Source organism: Schistocerca americana, chromosome X (assembly GCF_021461395.2).
Source record: "Schistocerca americana isolate TAMUIC-IGC-003095 chromosome X, iqSchAmer2.1, whole genome shotgun sequence".
NCBI lineage: Eukaryota > Metazoa > Arthropoda > Insecta > Orthoptera > Acrididae > Schistocerca > Schistocerca americana.
The window spans coordinates 95,972,421-95,998,882 of NC_060130.1; the positions used below are offsets into that span (position 1 = coordinate 95,972,421).

General features: G+C 44.6%; 1 protein-coding gene across 1 annotated transcript in view; it reads left to right on the plus strand.

Moving 5' to 3' along the window:
• The window catches only part of LOC124555829 (mucin-19-like), a 336,145-nt gene that overhangs the window by 175,877 nt on the left and 133,806 nt on the right, over positions 1 to 26,462 (plus strand). The window contains exon 4 of the mRNA XM_047129895.1: positions 16,981 to 17,087. Within this exon, the coding sequence (XP_046985851.1) occupies positions 16,981 to 17,087 (107 nt within the window). The remainder of the gene's footprint in view (positions 1 to 16,980; positions 17,088 to 26,462) is intronic.

Genomic DNA, 26,462 nt, shown 5'->3' on the forward strand with positions numbered 1-26,462 from the left:
TCAGAGCCATTGCCGGCCGAAGTGGCCGTGGGGTTAAAGGCGCTACAGTCTGGAACCGCAAGACCGCTACGGTCGCAGGTTCGAATCCTGCCTCGGGCATGGATGTTTGTGATGTCCTTAGGTTAGTTAGGTTTAACTAGTTCTAAGTTCTAGGGGACTAATGACCTCAGCAATTTAGTCCCATAGTGCTCAGAGCCATTTGAACCATTTTGAACCAAACACCGAGGTCATCGGTCCCAGCGGAATAGGGAAGGATGGGGAAGGAAATCGGCCGTGCCCTTTAAAAGGAACCATCCCGACATTTGCCTGAAACGATTTAGGGAAATCACGGAAAACCTAAACCAGGATAGCAGAAAGCGGGTTTGAACCGTCAACCTCCCGAATGAGAGTCCAGTGTGCTAACCACTGCACCACCTCGACCGGTGTATGGCTCAAATGGCTCTGAGCACTATGGGACTCAACTGCTGTGGTCATAAGTCCCCTAGAACTTGGAACTACTTAAACCGAACTAACCTAAGGACATCACACACATCCATGCCCGAGGCAGGATTCGAACCTGCGACCGTAGCGGTCGTGCGGTTCCAGACTGTAGCGCCTTTAACCGCTCGACCGGTGTATTTTATATCAGTAGTACGGTATATAACAAGACATCGACGATTCAGGTGAAGAGGGTGGAACTTGGTATGAAGGCAGTGGACTCTGTGCGGTGTTGCTGTGTGTGTGCGTGCCTTCCCTGCAGATGGGAAACAGACACCATTAGTGACAGTGCGTGTTGTGTACATAAACCGCCATTGTAACGCAGCCACTCGAAAAACAGTTATCATGTGATGAAAAAGCAAAAATGGGAATATCTAATCGTCAATTCGCCAAGAAGTTGAACCGTTCAAGTACACTGATTTATAATTTCGTTAGATTCGCGCACGATGTGGACAGAGCGGATAATATGTGCAAAGTACAAAATTGTCTGAGCCATCGAAACAGTTACTTTTGCGCAAAGCAAGGGCCACTAACTGTTATTCTTTTCAAGTTGTTGTTGATTTACAGTTGCCAGTAACTGCCAGACGTGTACGATAAATTTTGTCAAATGAAAACATCTTGCATTCAAGAAAAGACTGCAGATACCAACTCTAACACCCAAACATAAACAGGCTAGACTGTAGTTCGCTGAAAATGATATATCATGGTCTTGAGAATGGGATAAAGCGATCTTCAGTGATGAGAAAAAGTTTAATTTTGGTGGTGCGGGTGGATTTCAATATGATTGGCATGATCTGAGAACAGAACAGCGGGTAAGAAGGAGAGGAAATTTTAGTGGTGGAAGTGTTATGATTTGGGCAGCATTCTGCACTAAAGGTAAATCACACATTGCTTGGGTGAACACTAGAATAAATTCTACATCTGTATCTTCTTGGATACTCTGCAAATCACATTTAAGTGCCTGGCAGAGGGTTCGTCGAACCACCTTCGCAATAATTCTCTATTATTCCTATCTCGCGGAAAGAACGAACACCTGCATCTTTCGGTGCGAGCTCTGATTTACCTTATTTTATTATGGTGATCGTTTCTCCCTATGTAGGTCGGCATGAACAAAATATTTACGCATTTGGAGGAGAAAGCTGGTGATTTAAATTTCGTAAGGAGATTACGCCGCAACGAAAAACGCCTATGTTTTAATAATGTCCACCCCAAACTCTGTGTTATTTCACTGACACTCTCTCCTCTATTTCGCGATAGCAAAAAACGTGCTGCCCTTCTTTGAACTTTCTCGATGTACTCCGTCAATCCAATCTGGTAAGGATCCCAAACCGCGCAGTAGTATTCTAAAAGAGGACGGACAAGCGTAGTGTAGGCAGTCTCTTTAGTAGATCTGTTACATTTTCTAAGCGTCCGGCCAATAAAACGCAATCTTTGGTTAGCATTCCCCACAGCATTTTCTACGTATGACTTCCAATTTAAGTTGTTCAAAATGGTTCACATGGCTCTGAGCACTATGGGACTTAACATCTGAGGCCATCAGTCCCCTAGAACTTAGAACTACTTAAACCTAACAAACCTAAGGACATCACACACATCCATGCCCGAGGCAGGATTCGAACCTGCGACCGTAGCGGTCGCGTGATTCCAAACTGAAGCGCCTAGAACCGTTCGGCCACACTGGCCGGCATTTAAGTTGTTCTTAATTGTAATTCTTAGGTATTCAGTTGAATTTACGGCCTTTATATTTGCCTCATTTATCGTGTATCCCAAGTTTAACTGATTCCTTTTAGCACTCATGTGGATGACCTCACACTTTTCGTTATTTAGCGTCAATTGCCAATTTTCTATGACGTTACTAGTCGATAAACGACAGCATCATCTGTAAACAACTTAAGACGGCTACTGAAATTGTCTCCTAAATCGTTTATATAGATAAGGAAGAGCACAGGGCCTATAACACTACCTTGGGGCACGCGAGAAATCACTTCTGTTTTACTCGATGACTTTCCGTCAGTTACTATAAACTGTGACCTCTCTGACGGGAAATCACGAATCCAGTCACGTAACTGAGACGATATTCCATAAGCACGTGATTTCACTACAAGCCACTTGTGTGGTACAGTGTCAAAAGCCTTCTCGAAATAAATTTGAAATCCCCTGTCAATAACATTCAACACTTCGTGTGAGTAAAGAGCTAGTTGTTTCACAAGAACGATATTTTCTAAATCCGTGTTGACTGTGTGTCAATAAACCATTCTCATCGAGATAATTAATAATTTTTTAGGACAATATATGTTCCAAAATCCTGCCGCATATCGACGTTAATGATAAGGGCCTGCAATTTAGTGGATTACTCCTATTGCCTTTCTTCAATATTGATATGACCTGTGCAACTTTCCAGTCTTTGGGTACGAATCTTGCGTCGAGCGAACTGTTGTTGTATGTGATTGTTAAGTATATTGCTATTGTATCAGCATGCTCTGTAAGAAACCTAACTGGTATACAATCTGGACGGGAAGACTTGATTTTGTTAAGTGATTTAAGTTTCTTCACTACTGCGAGGGTATCTACTTCTACGTTACTCATGTCGGCAGCTGTTCTTGATTCGAATTTTGGATTATTTACTTCGTCTACTTTGGTGAAGGAACTTCGGAAGGCTGTGTTTAGTAACTCTGCTTTGGAAGCACTGTCGTCGACAATATTTCCATTGCTACCGCGCGAAGAAGGCATTGATTGTTTCTTGTCGCTAACATACTTAACATACGACCAGAATCTCTTTGGATTTTCTGCCAGGTTTCGGGACAAAGTTTCGTTGTAGAAACTATTATAAACATCTCGCATTGAAGTCCGCGCTAGATTTCGAGCTTCTATAAAAGATCGCCAATCTTGGAGATTTTACGTCCGTTTAAATTTGGCATGTTTTTTTCGTCGTTTCAGCAACTGTGTTCTGATCCGTTTTGCGTGCCAGGGAGGATCAGCTCCGTCGTTTGTTAATTTATTTGGTATAAATGTCTCAATTGCTGCCGATACTATTTCTTTCAATTCAAGCCCCATCTGGTCTGCACTTACATTGTTAATTCGGATGGAGTGGAGATTGTCTCTTAGGAATTCGTCAAGTGAATAGCTACATTTTTCATTTATTTTTGGAGAATTTGGGAGTTGTTATTCAATGTCTCTGCGACAACAATGTGTTCACTAATCCCTGTATCCGTGTTGATGCTCATTATTAGCACACGATTATTTGTTGCTAGGGGGTCAAGTGTGTTTTCACAACCGTTTACTATTCGCGTGGGCTCATGAACTAACTGCTCAAAACAATTTTCGGGGAATGCGTTTAGCAAAATTTCGGATGCTATTTTATGCGTACTTCCGGAATTAAACATGTATTGTCGCCAACATATCGAGGGTAAGTTAAAGTCGCCACCAACTATAACTGTATGAGTCTTATACGTCTTTGAAATCATACTCGAGGTTTCCTTGAACCTTTCAGCAAAAGTATCATCTCTAATATGTACACTGAGATGCTAGACAGATACTGGATTAGAATGTAAGAGGAACTATTGGACGATAGTCTAATGTTTCAACAAGTCTTGTACGTCTTTGAAATCATACTCGAGGTTTCCTTGAACCTTTCAGCAACAGTATCATCTCTAATATGTTCACTGAGATGCTAGACAGAGACTGGATTAGAATGTAAGAGGATCTATTGGACGATAGTCTAATGTTTCAACAAGATAATGCATCCGTCCATGTCTCTGTACAATAAAAAGTAGTTTCAAGGTAAAGATGTCGATGGCTTTCCCTGGCCTGCACTTAGCCTGTTTATGTCTTATATATGTCTACCACTTTCATAATAAATTCGATTACATGTATGCTTCAGACATCGTGTATCGTTTTCGTAAGAACCCTGCCTTTTTGCTGATTTTCACTAGTTTATTAGTGATGTTAATCTGGGATGTCTGAATCCTTTCCTTTATGAAGTCTCGAACTCTGTTGGGGACAGTTTCAATGACATGTCTGAATGGGTGTGGAGAATGGCAACCCATTCTTCCTCAAGAGCCGAAACCAGAGACAGTAGTGATGATGGACACTGGGGTCTGTAGCCTGGTCGACGTTCTAACATTTCAGGAATGTTATTGTCTACATACCACTGCTTCCCAGATGCTGCTTTATGACAGGTCGCATTGTCAAATGGCGCTGAGCACTATGGGACTTAACTTCTGAAGTCATCAGTCCCCTAGAACTTAGAACTACTTAACCCTAACTAACCTAAGGACATCACACACATCCGTGCCCGAGGCAGGATTCGAACCTGCGACCGTAGCGGTCGCGCGGTTCCGGACTGTAGCGCCTAGAACCGCTCGGCCACTCCGGCCGGCTCGCATTGTCATGCTGATACATGTATTCGTCGTCTCCAAACTGTACGCAGTACACAGTGTTGTAAAATATGTTCACATAGCTCCACGTCCAGCGTTTCCTCAAGCACAAAAGGAGGACTACAGCCCAACCACGAAAAACACCGCTCCTCCGCATTTCACTGCGGGCACCACACATGGTAGCAGGTATCGTGATTCAGCACTTCAAATCACTCGTTTACAGTCATCCACTGTCCAGTGGATCCGCCTTAAGCGTGGCTTAGCACTCACGGCAGAAATGTGTAGCTCGACCATTGTGTCACTCGCTAGTGCTAGCTGGACTGCTGGCAGCCTCCTGGAACTCACGAGTGGTCGCTTCCGCTGGTTTCGTGTGATTTTTACAGCCATTCTCCGCAATGCTCGACGGTCTTGGTTTAGCTGTGGTAACCACATCACCAACAGTCGACTTTAGAAGGATTGTGGGTTTGTCACTCAGGTGAAATCCAGTGACCAGTCTGCCGACAGCACCGTACTGCCTGCCTCCGTTTATAACGGCGGGTCTGCCTCGCGTCACGTCTAGCCACAATTCCACATTATCTATACTGGGCTGTCCGGATCCTTTTCATCAAATCGCGTATACAAGCAATGCTCTGTGAGTTACGTTCGTGGTACAGCGTTACCAAGAGAGCGTTGTAGAGACGAATACGGCACTACGTTGTATACTTATATTCGGCTATGTGTATTGGGGGGAAGAAATGAAAGAGGAAGCCGCCTTGTAGAATTTTGCACAGAGCATAACTTAATCATAGCTAACACTTGGTTCAAGAATAATAAAAGAAGGTTGTATACCTGGAAGAATCCTGGAGATACTAAAAGGTATCAGATAGATTATATAATGGTAAGACAGAGATTTAGGAACCAGGTATTAAATTGTAAGACATTTCCAGGGGCAGATGTGGATTCTGACCACAATCTATTGGTTATGAACTGTAGATTGAAACTGAAGAAACTGCAAAAAGGTGGGAATTTAATTAGATGGGACCTGGATAAACTGAAAGAACCAGAGGTTGTAGAGAGTTTCAGGGAGAGCATAAGGGAGCAATTGACAGGAATGGGGGAAAGAAATATGGTAGAAGAAGAATGGGTAGCTCTGAGGGATGAAGTAGTGAAGGCAGCAGATGAACAAGTAGGTAAAAAGACGAGGGCTAGTAGAAATCCTTGGGTAACAGAAGAAATATTGAATTTAATTGATGAAAGGAGAAAATATAAAAATGCAGTAAATGAAGCAGGCAAAAAGGAATACAAACGTCTCAAAAATGAGATCGACAGGAAGTGCAAAATGGCTAAGCAGGGATGGCTAGAGGACAAATGTAAGGATGTAGAGGCTTATCTCACTAGGGGTAAGATAGATACCGCCTACAGGAAAATTAAAGAGACCTTTGGAGAAAAGAGAACCACTTGTATGAATATCAAGAGCTCAGATGGCAACCCAGTTCTAAGCAAAGAAGGGAAGGCAGAAAGGTGGAAGGAGTATATAGAGGGTTTATACAAGGGCGATGTGCTTGAGGACAATATTATGGAAATGGAAGAGGATGTAGAGGAAGATGAAATGGGAGATAAGATACTGCGTGAAGAGTTTGACAGAGCACTGAAAGACCTGAGTCGAAACAAGGCCCCGGGAGTAGACAACATTCCATTAGAACTACTGATGGCCTTGGGAGAGCCAGTCATGACAAAACTCTACCATCTGGTGAGCAAGATGTATGAGACAGGCGAAATACCCACAGACTTCAAGAAGAATATAATAATTCCAATCCCAAAGAAAGCAGGTGTTGACAGATGTGAAAATTACCGAACTATCAGTTTAATAAGTCACAGCTGCAAAATACTAACGCGAATTCTTAACAGACGAATGGAAAAACTGGTAGAAGCGGACCTCGGGGAAGATCAGTTTGGATTCCGTAGAAATGTTGGAACACGTGAGGCAATTACTAACCTTACGACTTATCTTAGAAGAAAGATTAAGAAAAGGCAAACCTACGTTTCTAGCATTTGTAGACTTAGAGAAAGCTTTTGACAACGTTAACTGGAATACTCTCTTTCAAATTCTGAAGGTGGCAGGGGTAAAATACAGGGAGCGAAAGGCTATTTACAATTTGTACAGAAACCAGATGGCAGTTATAAGAGTCGAGGGGCATGAAAGGGAAGCAGTGGTTGGGAAAGGAGTGAGACAGGGTTGTAGCCTCTCCCCGATGTTATTCAATCTGTATATTGAGCAAGCAGTAAAGGAAACAAAAGAAAAATTCGGAGTAGGTATTAAAATTCATGGAGAAGAAGTAAAAACTTTGAGGTTCGCCGATGACATTGTAATTCTGTCAGAGACAGCAAAGGACTTGGAAGAGCAGTTGAACGGAATGGATAGTGTCTTGAAAGGAGAATACAAGATGAACATCAACAAAAGCAAAACGAGGATAATGGAATGTAGTCAAATTAAATCGGGTGATGCTGAGGGGATTAGATTAGGAAATGAGACACTTAAAGTAGTAAAGGAGTTTTGCTATTTAGGGAGTAAAATAACTGATGATGGTCGAAGTAGAGAGGATATAAAATGTAGACTGGCAATGGCAAGGAAATCGTTTCTGAAGAAGAGAAATTTGTTAACATCAAGTATAGATTTAAGTGTCAGGAAGTCGTTTCTGAAAGTATTTGTATGGAGTGTAGCCATGTATGGAAGTGAAACATGGACGATAACCAGTTTGGACAAGAAGAGAATAGAAGCTTTCGAAATGTGGTGCTACAGAAGAATGCTGAAGATAAGGTGGGTAGATCATGTAACTAATGAGGAGGTATTGAATAGGATTGGGGAGAAGAGAAGTTTGTGGCACAACTTGACTAGAAGAAGGGATCGGTTGGTAGGACATGTTTTTAGGCATCAAGGGATCACAAATTTAGCATTGGAGGGCAGCGTGGAGGGTAAAAATCGTAGAGGGAGACCAAGAGATGAATACACTAAGCAGATTCAGAAGGATGTAGGTTGCAGCAGGTACTGGGAGATGAAGAAGCTGGCACAGGATAGAGTAGCATGGAGAGCTGCATCAAACCAGTCTCAGGACTGAAGACCACAACAACAACAACAACAACAACAACAATGTGTATTTCTTAATTATTTTACCGTCTGGCAAATTCAGGAAACAGTAACACCCGAGAGTGATTGTTTACCATAACGACACGTCGTTGCTAAAGTGTTTGCGTTTCGCAGAAAGCACTGCAAATAGAGGCGTGGTTCAACCTCGCGTGTACTCGAGCAGTAAAGACGTTTTACGTGTCACGTCGCTGTACATATAGGCACAGATGTTAGTTAATGAAAACAGTTTAAACAGAAGAAGGAAGGACGGAAGATTATGGTTTAACTTCCCGTCGTCGACGAGGTCATTAGAGACGGAGCACGTATATTGGGGGAGGGTGGGGTATTAAAGAGGCCGTCTCCTTTCTAAGAAACCATTCCGGCGTTTAGGTAATTCACGGAAAAAGACAAATCTGGTTGGCCGGACGGGCATTTGAACTGTCGACCTTCCGAATGCAAGTTCAGCTTGTTAGCACTGCGACATTTCGCTCAGTAGTCCAAACGGTGGCAGGAACGCGAGACATCCCTTACCGTCATCACCACTGTCTCGCTTAAATCTACCCGTTTTTGTCTACTACACTATTGTTATTGTTATTACTGCACTAATGACAGCATGATGTTTTCCCAGACCAAATATGAAGTATCTCAAAGAGTGTAAATAAACTTCTCGTTTATTCTCTTAGTTGAATTAACGCTTTAGGTCGTCATTGCCTGTCGAGTTATTAGCTATAATCCGACGCTGGTATTTTCGTGTGTATTCGTCTGATATACTGAAATATTGTTTTAGCTTCTCTCTATTTTTCTCATTGTAATATGCCAAGTATGTACCTTTATTGTATGATGCTTGTGCAGTATAGAATTACATTTGTGTTGTTCTTGTGGAGGGTCTATGCTGCGGAATTATGTGAAGGAAGACAATGGGATCTGATTCTAGCACATAGCTTCTACTTCTCGAATGGCGCCACGTGCCTTCAGGACTGTAAGACAATGTAGCGAGGTGTGGGATTTAACACTCAGCATCTACGCACAAACAACTACTTCTCCGGTTGGACTGCTACTGTCCATGAGCAACCTCAGCTACAGACGCAGGGAGAGAAAGACACGATGTTAATGACATCGAGCAAGTTTTAGTTTGTTAAGTGAAGTATTTCCTTAGTTATATTCAGGTTTCTGAGCGTTGCAACAGTTTCTGTCATCTGACTGAAAGAAGAGAGTTATGACGCACGTATGTGTAGCCAATATGATCTTCTCATAGGATGAAAACCTTTCTTATTTCTACTTAGGTTCGATCGGTACGATATACTCTTTTAGAACCATATTTGGTGGCTCGACAAAGTTTTCGGCCATATTTGGTTCAATATCTGTTGTGTGGTTGCTGTTCTGTTAAGGGATAGATTATCATACATTCGCAGAAATTACCTACTTCAGAACATCCATTTTAGAAATTGTTGAATAATATTTTAACTAACTGACTCGCCCTTCGTCGCTAACTGAAATAATATATTTTTCATTTTTCCTTATAATTATATTATGAACACAATTGTTTCTTAGCTGTCCACAGTGTATCTTCAATGTATTTAATGAAAATCGTTTTTCCAGGCTTATCTTATCATGAATAGAAATTATTGGTGAAACTTCCTGGGAGATTGCTCCAGCTGTTTGGAAATCATTTCCCCCAAACGTAAAGTAATGGGGAGTTACTACAAAAATTGTAACGAACCATTTTCAAGGAAAATATAACAGATTTCTACAGTTTCCTAAGTAACTTCAAATAGCCACATGTGTACGCCTCCCAAATGGAAGCAAAACAACAATCTTATGTAATAAAGTTTTCCTTGAGACTTATGAGTCTCAACTTCATCTACAATTATGATAAAAGCTGAAGAAATGAATTAAAATTTGTGCTACAGTCATGAGTTGAACCTGAGCCTTCTGCTTAAATTTTTTTTTATTGTTCTCATTTTTGTTCGATTTCGTTCGTTGCATTTGTTCGGTGCGGATGTTCCATGACACCATTTTTTTTATTTGTTGAGATCACATAGGACACCCTCCAGGCGAAAAACAATTATGTGTAATTACCATCAATAACAAACAAAATAAAAAGGGAATTATAGAAATTAAAGAAAACGTCCTCCTGGCAGAACAGACAAAATGGCATCCGCGTCCCGCCAACTTGTGAGTAGTCGCACACTGAATCCCAAGGCAGTCAGGCCTGTTCCAGGCACGTCTTCACGAAGAATATTGCATTTTGCCGGTACATTGGACCGAGTCCTGGTATTACACAATCACACCGAAATCACCTTTCCATACCTGGGACACCTCAGCTGCAGGGCGGATTGAAGAAGGCACTACCCAAAAAGTTGGCATAGTACTGACGGTATCGCGGATGGTGCACGAGAAAAGTAAAGCGATCTTGCAGGAACGTCCAAAAGTCAAGAACACTCTTATCACCCTCACAGAACAAATAAGAGATCGAGAGGCCTTTTATCCAGATCACAGCACTGTTCTTCGTACGTGGGAAGTGTATCTCATCTGGGAACAGAAGAGGACACAGCGACGAATCTGTCATTTTTATGGCATGTAGACAAAGTTGTGTCACGTATTTTCCATTAACGACGCTCGTGTCCAGGAGGATATGGTGCACAGAACGCCAAACCACGGGCCGTGCGATCGTAGGATGTCGGCTTTCCACAACATTCCGAGTACAATTTCTCATCATTAACGGGTAAACATCACGTGCCGTAGGGTTCCTGGTACTAGGCAAGTCGGCACGGACATAACTGTATTCAATGAAAAAGGTCCTGACATGTGTGAGAGAGGGAGAAATATGGGCTACTGCAACGGGTGCCACTCGAAAGGGTTCGTCAATCAGGCTTCCCGATAATTCGGTTCGGCGGCGGGTCCACGATTTAACCACCGTACTTACATAAAGGGCAGCTCCTCTCGCTTGGACGTTGACAAGGCCGAGGCCGCCATCTCGAGGAGGAAGTGTCAGCGTGTCATAGCGGACTTCGAAGATAAGACCCGCGCTTACAAAGTAGCCGAACGCCGCCTGAAGTCTGTGTGCCATTGCCTTTGCCATCGGTAAAATCTGTGCTAAATGGGGTAGTCGCGATACTAGATGAGTGTTAACAAAAACCGCCCTTTGTAACATCTCCAGTGCCCTCACGAGGTCGCCACGAACGTTCGTGCGGATAACTTGAAGCAGGTGTTTACAGTTACATTAGATCGTGCGCTGTATATCACACGTGAAGGTGATCCCCAAACATTTGAGCGTGTCCTCTAATGGCAATAGAGCCACACTCTCTGCTGGAAGACCCCTACCGACGGACATGCCACTAGATTTCGTCAGGTTCACACGGCTGCCCGCAGCACTCCCGTACTGGTTGATCCATGCCAGTGCCTCTCGCACTTCATCCTCCGATAGAACCGAGAACACCACGTCATCATTGTTATCCTTGTGAGCCGGCTCCTCAAACCGTGTAACTGTGGCTCAAGGGCGATGACGAAAAGCAGCATCGACAGCGGACATCCTTGACGGACAGACCGCATGACATCAATAGGGCCCGCCACACGGCCATTGACCAACACTCGCGACGTGGCCCCTCGGAGGAGCCGCAAGACGAACTGTATAAACCCGTGGGGAAAGGCCATCCGTCGGAGTACGTTTTCTAGAAAGTCATGCCTCACTCTATCAAAGGCGTGGTCGAACTCCACTAAGGCACCGTGACGGCGGCAGGTCGTGGCCAGGGCTATGACGTCACGGTAATCGCTGAGTGCCGTCTGAAAGTTACTGTCACCACCAAAGCACGTTTGATCCAGAGAGATGACTTGAGGGATGACGCGCCGAAGCCGAGCGGCAAGAATCCGGGTAAAAACCTCGAAGTCACAACTTAACATGGTCAACGGCCGACAATGCCCAACTCCCAGACCTCCCGACGGCTTGGGTCCCGGGATAAGTAAGCCGGATAAGCAAGCCTTCTACGAATTCGGGTGGGAGGGGAAGGTCAGGGTTCATCAACTCTTCATACATCGCAGTCCAGCGTGAGCCCATGGTGTCGTGGAATGTGCAGTAAAACTCTAGCGGGAACCCGTCTGGACCTGGGGCTTTATTCGCCGCTCCCTTATGAAGAGTATCCGCGACGTCATCAGCCGTAATTGTCGCTGTGAGAATCTCCGCAGCAGCCTCATCCAGGGTGCCCGTCGTTGAACAGGGGACATCAGTCGTTACCGCTATGTTCTGGTCCTCTGCTGCATACAACTGGTTGTAGTGATCCACAAAGGCTTTTACGATGTCATTCCGGGACGTCAATCGACGACCATCTGGCATGTCGAGGGCGTTGACCAGCATTCTCTAACACCGCTGCATCTTTCGGATAATATGATGCACGGACGGGGGCTCTCCTAGTACAGAATCGTGACATCTTGCGCGTACTATTGTACCTACAAGACAGTGACGCATAATAGAAATTATCTTCGCGTTAATACATTGAATTTCAACCTGCCGTTGAACAGAGGGGGCATGGTTTGAGAGTTCTCGGAGAATTGTGAAATAGTATTCCACGGTATGTCGTTGCCACAGCATTTTGTCTTGTCCGTAATTCATCATCGAACGACGTAAAGCGGGCTTGGTGCAGTCGAGCCACCACCGGAGTGTTGAAGGATATGCTGGAAGGTGTCTCTCACAGTTGTTCCACGTCGTTTCTACGACCTGCATTCGGATTCTTGAGATGGGTGACATTCAGCTTCCACAGCCTTCGACCGCGGCACACCTTCTGGAGCGAAACAGTGCAAATGTAGGCGATATGGTCGGAAGAGGTGGTAGGCCATAACTCAGCGTCGAGCGTGGCAGTTACGATCCCTTGGGAGACGTAGACACAGTCAAGACGACTTGCTGAATGGCTGGTGACGGACGTATATCCAGGCCGATCACCATGCACGCGGTCCCAAGAATCGGTGGGGTTCAGTTCATGCACGAGCAGCTTGAGTTCCTGGCATGTGGCGAAATGGGGATGTTGGTCTTTCTGGGATAAAACACAATTGAAGTCGCCGCCAAGAATAATATGGTCGTAGCGGCCTACAAACAAAGGAGCGACCTATTCTGAATAGAAACGCGACCGTTCCCGTCGCTTGGCCGTGCCCGAGTAAGTGTAAACGTTGAACCGTTCAAGTTCAGTGTTGAGCCGTTCACTCAGTTTTTTATTACAGAGTGCAGCTAAGCCTCTGACCGAACACGCTGATCTATCGTGCCGGCGATACTAGCCAGATGTGTTAGCCATTACACCACTGTAACAGTTCAGCTAATATACGTGCACGGACTACTCTAATCCATTGTCCTCCTTAACGCACACTTCAATTTAAGCCTTCACCCTGTTTTCCCCCTTTTAAATCGTCAGTATCGCCGAAGATGTCTGTTATGGGAATAGCAAAAAAATGGTTCAAATGGCTCTGAGCACTATGGGACTTAACATCTGTGGTCATCAGTCCCCTAGAACTTAGAACTACTTAAACGTAACTAACCTAAGGACATCACACACATCCATGTCCGAGGCAGGATTCGAACCTGCGACCGAAACGGTCACGCGGTTCCAGACTGAAGCGCCTAGACCCGCACGGCCACACCGGCCGGCTATTGGAATAACACCCCAGCTTTGTATGTAATGGTAAAATCCTTCCTATACCTCAGGTAAAGGTGATCTATAGATCTTATATATCATTATCATAGATGAAGTTGAGGCTCGTAAGTCTGAAGGAAAACTTGATTGTTTAAGATGTATAGATGACCTATGGCTGAGGTACATGCAGCATTTCCCCATTACGTACAAAGCTGGGGTGCTATTCCAGTACAGGAGAGCATCAGCAAGACTGACGATTTAAGAAGGGGAAAATAAGTTGAAGGTGTGAATTTAAGTTTGCGTTTCGAAGGGCAATGAACTAGAGTATTCTGTGCAGCTCTGTTACCAATAACGCTATGATGGGGTAATGGCTAAGACATCTACCTAATAAGCAGGAAACCCGGTATTACCGCAAATTTTAATTAATTTCTTCAGCTTATATCATTATCGTAACAAAACAACAATATTGGGAAATTACACTGAGTGTTCATATGTGATAATGGATAGTTATTGGTTTACCGACATAGTTTCTTATTCCTGTTGTTATCGTCAAATGTCTCGTCGACAGAAATACGTATTAAGAGATGAAAGACAGGAGTACCCAACAATGTTTGCGAAAATTGTAACATTCACAAGGAATACTCTGAATCGTTCCAAAAACCGGAGAATGCGTAGAACACTGAAACAATACTAAATGATTGAGACTACAGAGAGATGGCGCGCGCCTTCTTTTTATGTGAGTGGATAGGCGAGTGTTACGTCACGCTTAGTCGATGCGGAGCTATCAAAGTGGAAGCAAGTGCCGGTATGCCTAGTCGACGTCAAAGGGCGTAATATCAGCATGAGATGAGTTCGAACGTGGCGGAATGATTGGTCTCCAAGAAACAGGTTTATCGAACTGTGGCATTGTGGCTCGTACAGGGTATGTTGCTACGACGGTGATGCGTTTATGGAACCAATGGATAGAAGAGGGTTTTACCCAACGACGAGCGGGCAGTGTGGCCACAGCACTGGATGAACGCCATCTTGTCTATATGGGCATACCCGACAGATAAGCTTCGTCCACAGCTTTGGCTCCACGCTGCAGTATTGTGGACATGTCTGGGGCTGGACTGGTGGTATGCATTCCACTGGATCGGGACTTCCATCGACGAGAAACTACAGCGCTTCCCACTAGGAAGAGGCCCCACAAACGAACATTTGCTTAAATTACACTCAAAGGCTTTGCATAAAAATCAGGAAATGGAATGAAATGAACATGTCATACCGTGTTCATGGGGAAATAAAGGTAAATCACAAAAGGTGCTGTAAGTGACCGCCCTCGACTTGTAAATACAGTTAACACGACGCTGCAGATTCTCGAATGTTGCTTCCAAAATCTCTGGTATCACTGCCGGAATTTCACGGATGATGCAATCTCGTAAATCTTCCAAGTTGTGTGCTTTGTTACTATAGATCTTGCCTTTTAGGCCACCCCAAAGGAAAAAGTAAGGTGGCGTTAAATCAGATGACTTTAGGGGCCTCAGTCATTTCGAAATCACTCTGCAGGGGAAAAATGATCCAACCTCAGTCACGGTCACTCGAGACGCGTGGCATGTGGCACCATCCTGTTGGTACCAACCGAGGGTAAAGTCTTCATCGTCCAGCTGGTTCACATATTCCCAAAACACTTCGATGTAAACTGCACTTGTCCCAGTAGACTCGAAAAAAATTGGCCTGATGCAGCGACACTGTGATACTGCACAGAAAACGCCAATCTTTTGTGAATGCAGGGGTCGCTTGACCAGTCCGTGAGGAGTTTACATAACCAGAGAGGCGGAATCACGCCTCATTACTGAACCGTGTGTACTCGAATATTCCTGGCCGCTGAGCAATAAATTACTGAAACCAACGGCAAAATGTGATGCGTTTGTCTTTGTCACTGACATTGACATTCAGTTTCTGAACAACTATGAGCCTGTATGGATGGATGCCGGCTTTTTTGGCAGCTCTGTGACATGTGCTCCGTGATATTCCACATTCCTGAGATAAACGTCGAACAGATTTTGAAGGAGAAGCCAGCAATCGTTGTTTCATGTCAGTCACTTTTTCTTCCCCGTCGTGAATATCCAACAACGTTCTACTGGTCTCCATCTAACAGCTTAAACTGCAGTGGCCACACGAACGCCGCCGCTTCATCTTGTATAGCAGTGGCCGCATAATTATTAGACGCTACTGAGGTGAAGGCAGTCGGGCATACTGCATTGTTGAGCGGCATAGCGGACAAACATCGAGCGTGATGGTTCTACATCTACATCTACATTTATACTCCGCAAGCCACCCAACGGTGTGTGGCGGAGGGCACTTTACGTGCCACCGTCATTACCTCCCTTTCCTGTTCCAGTCGCGTACGGTTCGCGGGAAGAACGACTGCCGGAAAGCCTCCGTGCGCGCTCGAATCTCTCTAATTTTACATTCGTGATCTCCTCGAGAGGTATAAGTAGGGGGAAGCAATATATTCGATACCTCATCCAGAAACGCACCCTCTCGAAACGTGGACAGCAAGCTACACCGCGATGCAGAGCGCCTCTCTTGCAGAGTCTGCCACTTGAGTTTGCTAAACATCTCCGTAACGCTATCACGCTTACCAAATAACCCTGTGACGAAACGCGCCGCTCTTCTTTGGTTATTCTCTATCTCTTCTGTCAACCCGACCTGGTACGGATCCCACACCGATGAGCAATACTCAAGTATAGGTCGAACGAGTGTTTTTAAGCCACCTCCTTTGTTGGGGCGTCACTGGCTGTAACATGTGATCTCGTCTCCTATGTATTGAGGGAACCTGAACTGCTATCGCTACGTCGTGGAGGTTTTAGAGCTCGAAACACTGCTCCTCCTGCAGGTAACTTATCACGCCATATTTCAGCAGGACAACGCCCGGTCACATGTGGCGAGGAATGTGCTAGCCTTATTCGAAAAACGAGGGGGACCACTGCCTCCCTGGCCTGCAGATCCGCGCAACACGTCGTCCGTCGAACACGTCTCGGATAAGGGCGGTCGGAAACTTCTCCGTTCTTAACTTCCTGTAGCCACTATCAATGGCCTCGGACGCACTTACAAACGCCGTGGCATAGTATATCCTGTCCTTCTTTGATTGCGCGCCACAACGTTTAGAGGCTCTGACTGCAGCATATGGCAGCTAAACACCGTACTAAATTCTAGCAGTCAAAGTGCACGTAAAGTTCTCTGGTTCAACTTACTTCTGTACTGTTGTGTCGTTAATCTATGAAGTAAAATTCATTGTAAACACGTGCATCATTCCTGGTGCTGCAATTAACACAGACAGTAGAGTATTTAAGCATGCTGTTATTGTACTGAAGCAGAGAAGCGAGCCGCAAACTGGCTGACAAAATGTTTTTTGTGATCGCAGGTTTCTCTGTGGGAGACGACCTGGGCTTCTCGCAGTCGCTGTCGGCCCTGGAGGCGAACAGGCGGCGGTCCGTGGCGGGCCGCAGCACCAACGTCGCCAGGAACGGGGTGAGTGACGCCGCACGCCTGCCAGTTACGTAGTAACCATTGGTCTTAACTGTGCTTGTCAGTCTTTGAAATTTCATTTGCCCAGCACCCCACTACTTTTAATCCATTGTCTAAAAATACTGTAACGTATTCCTGTCTTCGCTTGCTGGACATAACTCACTTATCTATGATTCACTCCACGGGTTATGCAGAGTTACTGTTATTAAATTAGCAAACAACTAAGCGTCCTAGAGACCACCACTATTATCCTCTCTTCGCACCACGTGTTACAGTTAACAAACCCACACACGAATAGAAAATCACAGGGAACCCGAAGAAGCGTTCCGTGCTCAAAAAACGAGGGCACCAGTATTTCACCGTGCTTCTATCATATACACTATCTAATCAAAAGCATCTGGACACCTGCTACTGAACATTAATATGGGGAGTGTCCATCTTTCGCCTTTATGACAGCCTGAAATCTACTGGCGACACTTTCAGTGAGGTTTCTGTGTGTCGGTGGAGGAATGGCACCTCATTCTTCGTTCAGAATCGAAACGAGAGAAGGTAGTGAGTTTGAACGCTGGGGTCTAGAGCGATGACGACGTTATACGTCACCGCAGTGGTGTTCTGTTGGATCCAGGTCGGAGCCTTGGGTAGGCTAGACCATTAGAGGAATGTTATTGTCCACAAACCACTGCCTCACTTATGTGTGCTAGTACAGTCATTGTCTCCTAACTGTTCCTCCACTGCACAGAGTAAATGTGTCCATATCCTTCCATATTTAGTGCTTCCTTAAGCGTAATAAAGGGGACCACACCCTAACCACGAAAAACACTCCCATACCGCGACACCATCTCCTCCATACTTCACAGCTGATCCTACACATGATGCCAGGTAACGTTCCAGAGGCATTCGCAACACCCAAACCCTTCCATCGTATTGTCGCAGGGTATTCATCTCTCTCGTTCCCAATCATACACCGATCAGTGCCATCGTTCTTTACACAGCGCCATGCGTCGCTTAGCACAGAAATGTGTAGCTTATTAGGAACTGCCCGACCACTATATCCCGTTCTTTTAACGCCATACCCACAGCTGTTGTCCCAGCTGTAATGCTAGTAGCACGTGTTAATTCACGAGTAATTCCTTTCGTTAATTTTTTACAAGCACCTTCCACAATGCTCGTCAGTCCCTGTCCGACATCACCAACGGTCACTGAGCTCTCCTGGTCGACCCATTCTGCTGTTAATGCTTTTCTACTGACAACATTCTCCGCCTCTTTTATAATGGCAGCTCCACCTCCTGTAACATCTAGTGATCAATTCCGCATTACGTAGGGTTGTCCGGATACTTTCGATCAGGTAGTGTATATTAAAATGAAGGTAATCTGCACTTCGCCTTAAATGAAGTACCTTAGGGACATATACTGTTTAACGTGTCATCCATGACGTGGTCATTTGGAAAGGAAGATTAGTGTTTAACGTCTCGTCGACCACGAGATCATTAGAGGCAAAGCAAAATCTCGGATTTGGAAAGCATAGAGAAGGAAATCGATCGCGTCCTCTTCAAAGAAACCATCCCAGAATTGGCCTCAATCGATTTAGGGGAAAACACTGAAAATCCAAATCTGGCTGTAGGGATGGGGATTTGAGCCGCGCTTCTCGCAAATGCGAGTCCAGTACTCTTACCTCCGCGCCATGTATCTCGGTTAAAATGAGGTACTGGGTCGCTCTGAGTCACTTTGTCCTTCGCAGCTTCCAGTAACAACTGAGATCTGTCCAATTAATAGATATTTGTTCCAAAATAAATGCCGCTGTATAACAATTCATACTTATTTCTGCAGACGATGTCGTCATAAATATACAGATTGTAATTTCCTTTCAGTACTGAGCATGAATTTCAGTACTGTTAATTACGCATGTTCGTGAAGGAAAAACTGAGGGCGTTAAAATTAGGAGGAAAAAGTATTAAAATTACTGCCAGATGACCAGCACAGCAACGTTTCGCACCTCACGCTTTGCGAATGAGACATGAAGTACGAACCACGATTATAAAGTTTGAACACTATTTTTTCTGACAGTTTGTAAAATAAAGGCGTAAATCAGTAGATCTTTGTATCAGTTGACGTATTTGTGTGTGTATTGTGTATTGAACCGGAGACCTAGAAACGACAGAGAGGCTTCGTCCTGCCATAGCCCTCAGTGGTTCACAACCCCAGAACGGGCCATAACATTCCACCCACCCCACCGCCGCACCACACAGAACCCAGGGTTATTGTGCGGTTCGGCCCCCAGTGGACCCCCCCCCCCCCCCCCCTCCGGGAACGTCTCATACCAGACGAGTGTACCCCAAGTGTTTGCATGGTAGAGTAATTACGGTGTACGCGTACGTGGAGACAGTGTTTGTGCAGCAATCGCCGACATAGTGTAACGGGGGCAGAATAAGGGGAACCAGCCCGCATTCGCCGAGGAAGATGGAAAACCGCCTTAAAACCCATCCACAAGCTGGCCGGCACACCGGACCTCGAAACTAATCCGCCAGGCGGATTCCTACCGGAGACCGGCACGCCTTCCCATTCGGGAAGCAGCGCGTTAGACCGCGCGGCTAGCTGGCGGGCTAGTTGACGTATTTACTATTTATGCTAATGAGCCAAAACGTTATGACCACGTGCTTCATAGCGCGTTGGTACACTTTTGGAACGCAGTACAGAAGCGACGCTGTAAGGCATGGATTTGGCATGTCTTTGGTAGGTTTCCTGAGGTACCTAGTACCAGGTGTCTACGTATAGGTCTCGAAATCCCCATAAATTACTTGTCGATGGCTTGTGCGTGCGGAGCTGGTCCTCGACAGCGTCCCAGACTTTCATCGCCAAGACATCAACGTGAGTCTACTATCCTGCTAATCAAACCACTGTACCTTGTTACTGACCTTCTGACATAGACATTTGTCGTGTTAGAAGATAACATCGCCGCTGGAAAAGACGTCGAGAATAAAGGGATGCCGGTACTCCGCGGCCGGCCGGTGTGGCCGTGCGGTTTAGACGCTTCAGTCTGGAACCGCGTGACCGCTACGGTCGCAGGTTCGAATCCTGCCTCGGGCATGGATGTATGTGATGTCCTTAGGTTAGTTAGGTTTAATTAGTTCTAAGTTCTAGGCGACTGATGACCTCAGAAGTTAAGTCGCATAGTGCTCAGAACCATTTGAACCATTTGAACCGGTACTCCGCAGTTCCGCAATAAAGTTCACGTAGTCCACAACTGCCATGGTGCCTTCAATTACAACGACAGGTCCCGCGAAAGCCGAGATGAATGTTCCGCATATCAGAACAATACCCCCACCGGGCTGCTGCCATGGTGCGGTACATATTTCGTGCAGCCGTGCTTCAAGGTGACGGTCTAATGCAGACGTGACCGTCGGCCTGGTATAACGAGAAAAGTGATTCATCGATACAGGGTCCAAAATCTATGATTCCGTGCCCACTGCAGTCGTAATTAGCGATTTCATTGGCTCAACATGGGAAAATGTAGCAGTCGCCTGCCGCGGAGCTCCGTGTGCAATAATTTGCGCGGAATGGTGTCTCGAAGTACTTGTGCTTACGCCAACATTGTACTCTTCGCCAAATCTGACACAGATCACCGTTTTACACAGTAGTCAAGCTTCAGGCCTCCACGTTCCGTGTTGAGGTGTAGACGCATTGCACTGTGTCGTCTATTGACGGTTTCATCGTCATTCATCCTTTTCCATAGGCACTCGAGACAATAGTACGAGAACGGCCGACCGGCTTCGCTCTTTCCGAGATGCTCCTTCCCAGGCGCTAGGCCGAAACAATCTGCCCTTTGTCAAAGTCATTTATATAAGTGGATTTCGCGATTTCTGGCCTGTGTCGTCACTAGGATAAGTCCCATTCATCTCATCTCTGCTCCGCTTATATACTTTTCTTACTAAGTCACGTGCCCACAATGGCACCAGGCTACATCCAGTCTCTCAGGGGGCAGAGGTCATAACGTATTGAGTGATCAGTGTATGCACTAAATCCACACATGTTTAGGCATCTAAAGAGCAAGGCTACTAGAACCTTCAGTTGCCATCAAAGGAACGTCATTAATTAGAAGATTCAGTAATACATAATTGCTTCGAAAATGGGGGAAATGCTTACTCTGACAAATGAATAGGTAAAATTGGACAGATTTTTTTTCGTAACAAGTTCGTAATTTGCAAATCTCAAAAAAAGAATATGTCTATAAGCTTCTTCGTGCAATAGTTCATGGCGTCAACGCGCGCAGCAGTAAAGGCCTTTCCACTGTGTAGCACTGATTGGAAGAATGTGCTACGTTAGTGCAATAGAGTCAACGTTTCACTACTAGTGAACTGTGTAGATGAATATTGCGCCGTTTTCAGACCAAGAATACTTCACGTTTGAACATTTCTGTATGGGAAGACTAAGTATGCGTTCGGCTGATGAACGAGTAGAATTTATACATATTATCAGAACGTACGTATGTTTCACATCTCCTCCTATATCACCGGATCAGTTTCAACTAAACTTGGTACACATATCACTCATTGTCTGGAAAGAACCACTGCTGGGGTAGGACCTATCTACCTCCCAAAGTGGTAGAGGTGGGGGTGAAAAACAAGCATAGTTCATGACACGCATTCAACCAGTATAGGAGCACTTCGTGCCTTGCAACAAACTTTTCACGTTATTTCAAACCTTTTCGACACTTTTCCCGCTGACATCCACTATTAAATGATGAAAAAAAAGTTTATCAGTTACTACATTTTCACTGTTAATACAGTAAAACTGTCGATCAGTCATGATCTTTTAAATTATTATTTGTTCACTACCAAGACTATTTGCATCATATTTTCCAGACAGTATCCACAAATACCACTGAACGTACATGCAAATATATATCATTGTACAACACATGGTTCAGGAGATACGTCATAAACATGGAGATGCGAGAAAAACTGCCGCATTTTGCGTGACGCATTGATTTATTATGTCTTTACTACTAACTCTATTCGTAACACATTTCAGATTAGTATCTACTTATGCCACTGAATGTACTTGCAAAATTATATCACTTTACGACACATAATGCAGGCCGGGCGCGGTAGTCTAGCGGTTCTAGGCGCTCAGTCCGGAACCGCGCGACTGTTATGGTCGCAGGTTCGAATCCTGTCTCGGGCATGGATGTGTGTGATGTCCTTAGGTTAGTTAGGTTTAAGTAGTTCTAAGTTCTAGGGGACTGATGACCACAGATGTTAAGTCCCATAGTGCTCAGAGCCATTTGAACCATTTTTTGAACATAATGCAGCAGATATAATGTCATAAAAATTGAGCCGCGTGAAAACGAAACTGCAGGGCGTAATTCGCTGGACGCACAGGTGAAATACGCGTGCAAATATGTTAAATATAGGTGAAATATATGTGACATGTCCGAACCCAGACAAAGCTGCGGGTATAAAAGTCCCCCTAGACTCGTGGATAGATTTCAACCGGACTTAGTACACTTATTAGTTACAATTTGGAAAGAAATGCTGTAGGAGAAAAAACCACCAGCCTCCTATTAGGGTATGATACCTTGGAGAGAGAAGGGAGGACGAGGAGATGGACACACCGAGAGGGGGAAGGAAATACTATGGGGGTAAGAACGACCAACTTCCAATTGGTGTGGGATGTTACCACTGTGATGCAGAGAGAAGGGCGGGGAGAGGGGGGCGGGGGAGGAGGAGATGAATAGACAAAGAGAGGAAGGAGGAGTTGGACACAGATAGGAGGAAGGGAGAGAGAGAGACAGAAATGGGGGAGGAGGAGATGAAGAGAGAGAGGGGGAGGAGGTGGTTGCCAGAGGAAAGGGGGAGGGGATACGGACAGAGAGAGGAATGGAGGGGATGAACAGAGAGAGGAGAAGTAGGAGATGGAGAGAGGGAGGCTGAAGTGGGGATGGCGAGAGAGAGAGGGGGGAGATGCTATGGTCAGAGAGGGGGGGGGGAGGAGATGGACAGAGAAAGGGGGAAGGAGAAGATGGACTAATAGACGATTAGAATAAATACATACCCAGGCAACACTGGGTACTCATCTAGTATAGTATGTACCAGAATCTTCGGCATCGTGTTTACACAAAACGCGCTGACAGCGCTGAAGGACGGCTATTTCTCGTGGAAGAAAAGCGTAACTGAAATATTTAGGGATGGAGAAAGCATTTTGGCTCTAAGGAGTCAGAGCACAAATTGACAATACATGGCACTGTAGTTCGAATTCCATGCTTAACTTAACAGGCGACGTAAATTGGTAAGTTGGTTTCTCAAATCCCGGGGCGACAAGAGCACAACACTTGAAATAGGGCCATGCCTAGAACTAACGTCTACCTTTGCACTGTTGACCTCTTTACTTTCGAGACGGAACTCCCAGATAGCGCGTTATGTGTCTGTCGCTATTCTTAACATGTACCGTCGGACTGGTGGTGTACTGTGTACTATTGTTGTTGTTGTGGTCTTCAGTCCTGAGACTGGTTTGATGCAGCTCTCCATGCTACTCTATCCTGTGCAAGCTTCTTCATGTCCCAGTACCTACTGCAACCTACATCCTTCTGAATCTGCTTAGTGTATTCATCTCTTGGTCTCCCTCTACGATTTTTACCCTCCACGCTGCCCTCCAATACTAAATTGGTGATCCCTCGATGTCTCAGAACATGTCCTACCAACCGATCCCTTCTTCTAATCAAGTTGTGCCACAAGCTCCTCTTCTCCCCAATTCTATTCAATACCTCCTCATTAGTTATGTGATCTACCCATCTAATCTTCAGCATTCTTCTGTAGCACCACATTTCAAAAGCTTCTATTCTCTTTTTGTCTAAACTATTTATTGTCCACGTTTCAGTTCCATACAGGGCTACACTCCATACAAATACTCTCAGAAACGACTTCCTGACATTTAAATCCATGCTAGATGTTAACAAATTTTTCTTCCTCAGAAACGCTTTCCTTGCCACTGCCAGTCTACATTTTATATCCTCTCTACTTCGATCATCATCAGTTATTTTGCTCCCCAAATAGCAAAACTCCATTACTAATTTAAGTGTCTCATTTCCTAATCTAATTCCCTCAGCATCACCCGACTTAATCCGACTACATTCCATTATCCTTGTTTTGCTTTTGTTGATGTTCATTTTATACCCTCCTTTCAACACACTGTTCATTCCGTTCAACTGCTCTTCCAAGTCCTTTGCTGTCTCTGACAGAATTACAATGTCATCGGCGAACCTCAAAGTTTTTATTTCTTCTCCATGGATTTTAATACCTACTCCGAACTTTTCTTTTGTTTCCTTTATTGCTTGCTCAATATACAGATTGAATAACATCGGCGAGAGGCTGCAACCCTGTCTCACTCCCTTCTCAACCACTGCTTCCCTTTCATATCCCTCGACTCTAATAACTGCCATCTGGTTTCTGTACAAATTGTAAATAGCCTTTCGCTCCCTGTATTTTACCCCTGCCACCTTCAGAATTTGAAAGAGAGTATCCAATCAACATTGTCAAAAGCTTTCTCTAAGTCTAAAAATGCTAGAAACGTAGGTTCGCCTTTCCTTAATCTTTCTTCTAAGATAAGTCGTAGGGTCAGTATTGCCTCATGTGTCCCAACATTTCTACGGAATCCAAACTGATCTTCCCCGAGGTCGGCTTCTATCAGTTTTTTCATTCGTCTGTAAAGAATTCACGTTAGTATTTTGCAATAGTACAGCAGTCAACACGGATCAGCTATAGACTCTACACAGCATTACTTCTTACATTCCCTCAAACATACTGTTTCATCATCTGCTTCCTCACTTTCACCATCGACACAACTCACATCATGATGGAATATACATTTCTGTGCATTTCAGGTCCATCGGTCCGTCTACTGCCAAGTCGCCTCTTTTGCTCGTGCTCGAGAGCTAATGACGATCTTCGGTTTGCGACCTCTGTTAGTGTTATGGCTGTCAATGATATTCATTTTTCTCCTTTACAACAAAGATTTGAAATTCTTTGACGATTACGGCATATCTTATGCAGTATAGAAACGGATATCCGTTATTTCTCAACAATTTCATTCCAGTCACCTGGATTCTATTTTCGTCTTTGATTATCCACGTAGAAGTTTTGTTACTATAAGCAGATGAGGATTGGTCACTAATTCATAAAATTTATTTTACATGGCTTTCTTACACAGTCACCCTATAGCGATATTTTGTATCTGTAACTTATCGAACCTTCATAGGTCATTTTCAGAGGAACCTGGTACGGCCTAGTTGTCACCGAAGTATACTGAGTAATTTACGTAGTGTAGGTTGACTCTTCCGTTCCACGTTTAAGTCCTCGATATGCAACATTAAAGGAATAGCTACACTGAAATCCTTGTCTTAATGCTTTATCGGATCCGTGACCTAGCCGTTGCCAGCAAATACATTAAAGACTTAGGATGATTCGTTACTTCTATCAGGTGATATGTTACTCCTCTCTGTTTTAATATAGTCCAGAGTTTTTAATATGGATTACTTACCTCTGCTTTAAAATCCAGGCATGTCGTCTTCCTTCATCTCAGCAATACAAAATGTAATCATCGAAGATTAGAATGTATTTCGATGACAGCAAATGCTGTATTCAGTAGTATTGAATGCAACAATTCTGTGAACCAGGGGAGCAGTAAGGTAAATATTTTGCACATTCTATAGCTTTTAACCATTCGATGTTACAAAGAGGTTAAAACTCTGGAAGAATATTCGAGGAGGGCGAAGCTGTAATGCCAGATGGATGTTTTTTATTTCCCATCGATCACTTTCAGCAAGACCACAGCTGCCGGCCGAAGTGGCCATGCGGTTAAAGGCGCTGCTGTCTGGAACCGCAAGACCGGTACGGTCGCAGGTTCGAATCCTGCCTCGGGCATGGATGTTTGTGATGTCCTTAGGTTAGTTAGGTTTAACTAGTTCTAAGTTCTAGGGGACTAATGACCTCAGAAGTTGAGTCCCATAGTGCTCAGAGCCATTTGAACCAAGACCACAGCTGTTTGCCTCCTCCAGCGTTGTACTTCTCGACGGGTACTCCATCCCTAAAGGTCTCCATGTAGGTGGCACACTTTAATTCTTATTTCTCTGCCACAGCTCTTTGATTTTTTCGTTGGTACATCAACGACACAGTGAATCAATCGAGATCCTTATTACGCGATAAAAGCAATACACGTTCCGTGACGTCGTATCACATCTCAAGTTATCATTCTGTTCACTGTGGTAATTTATAGGTCTAAAGTGATCCCCTGATCTAACAGAAGAATGTTTAATCGAAGAGATAGTGTTAAAGTATAGGCTGATGTTTTACTTGTTGACTTATATTGCTGGATTGTGGGTTAGTA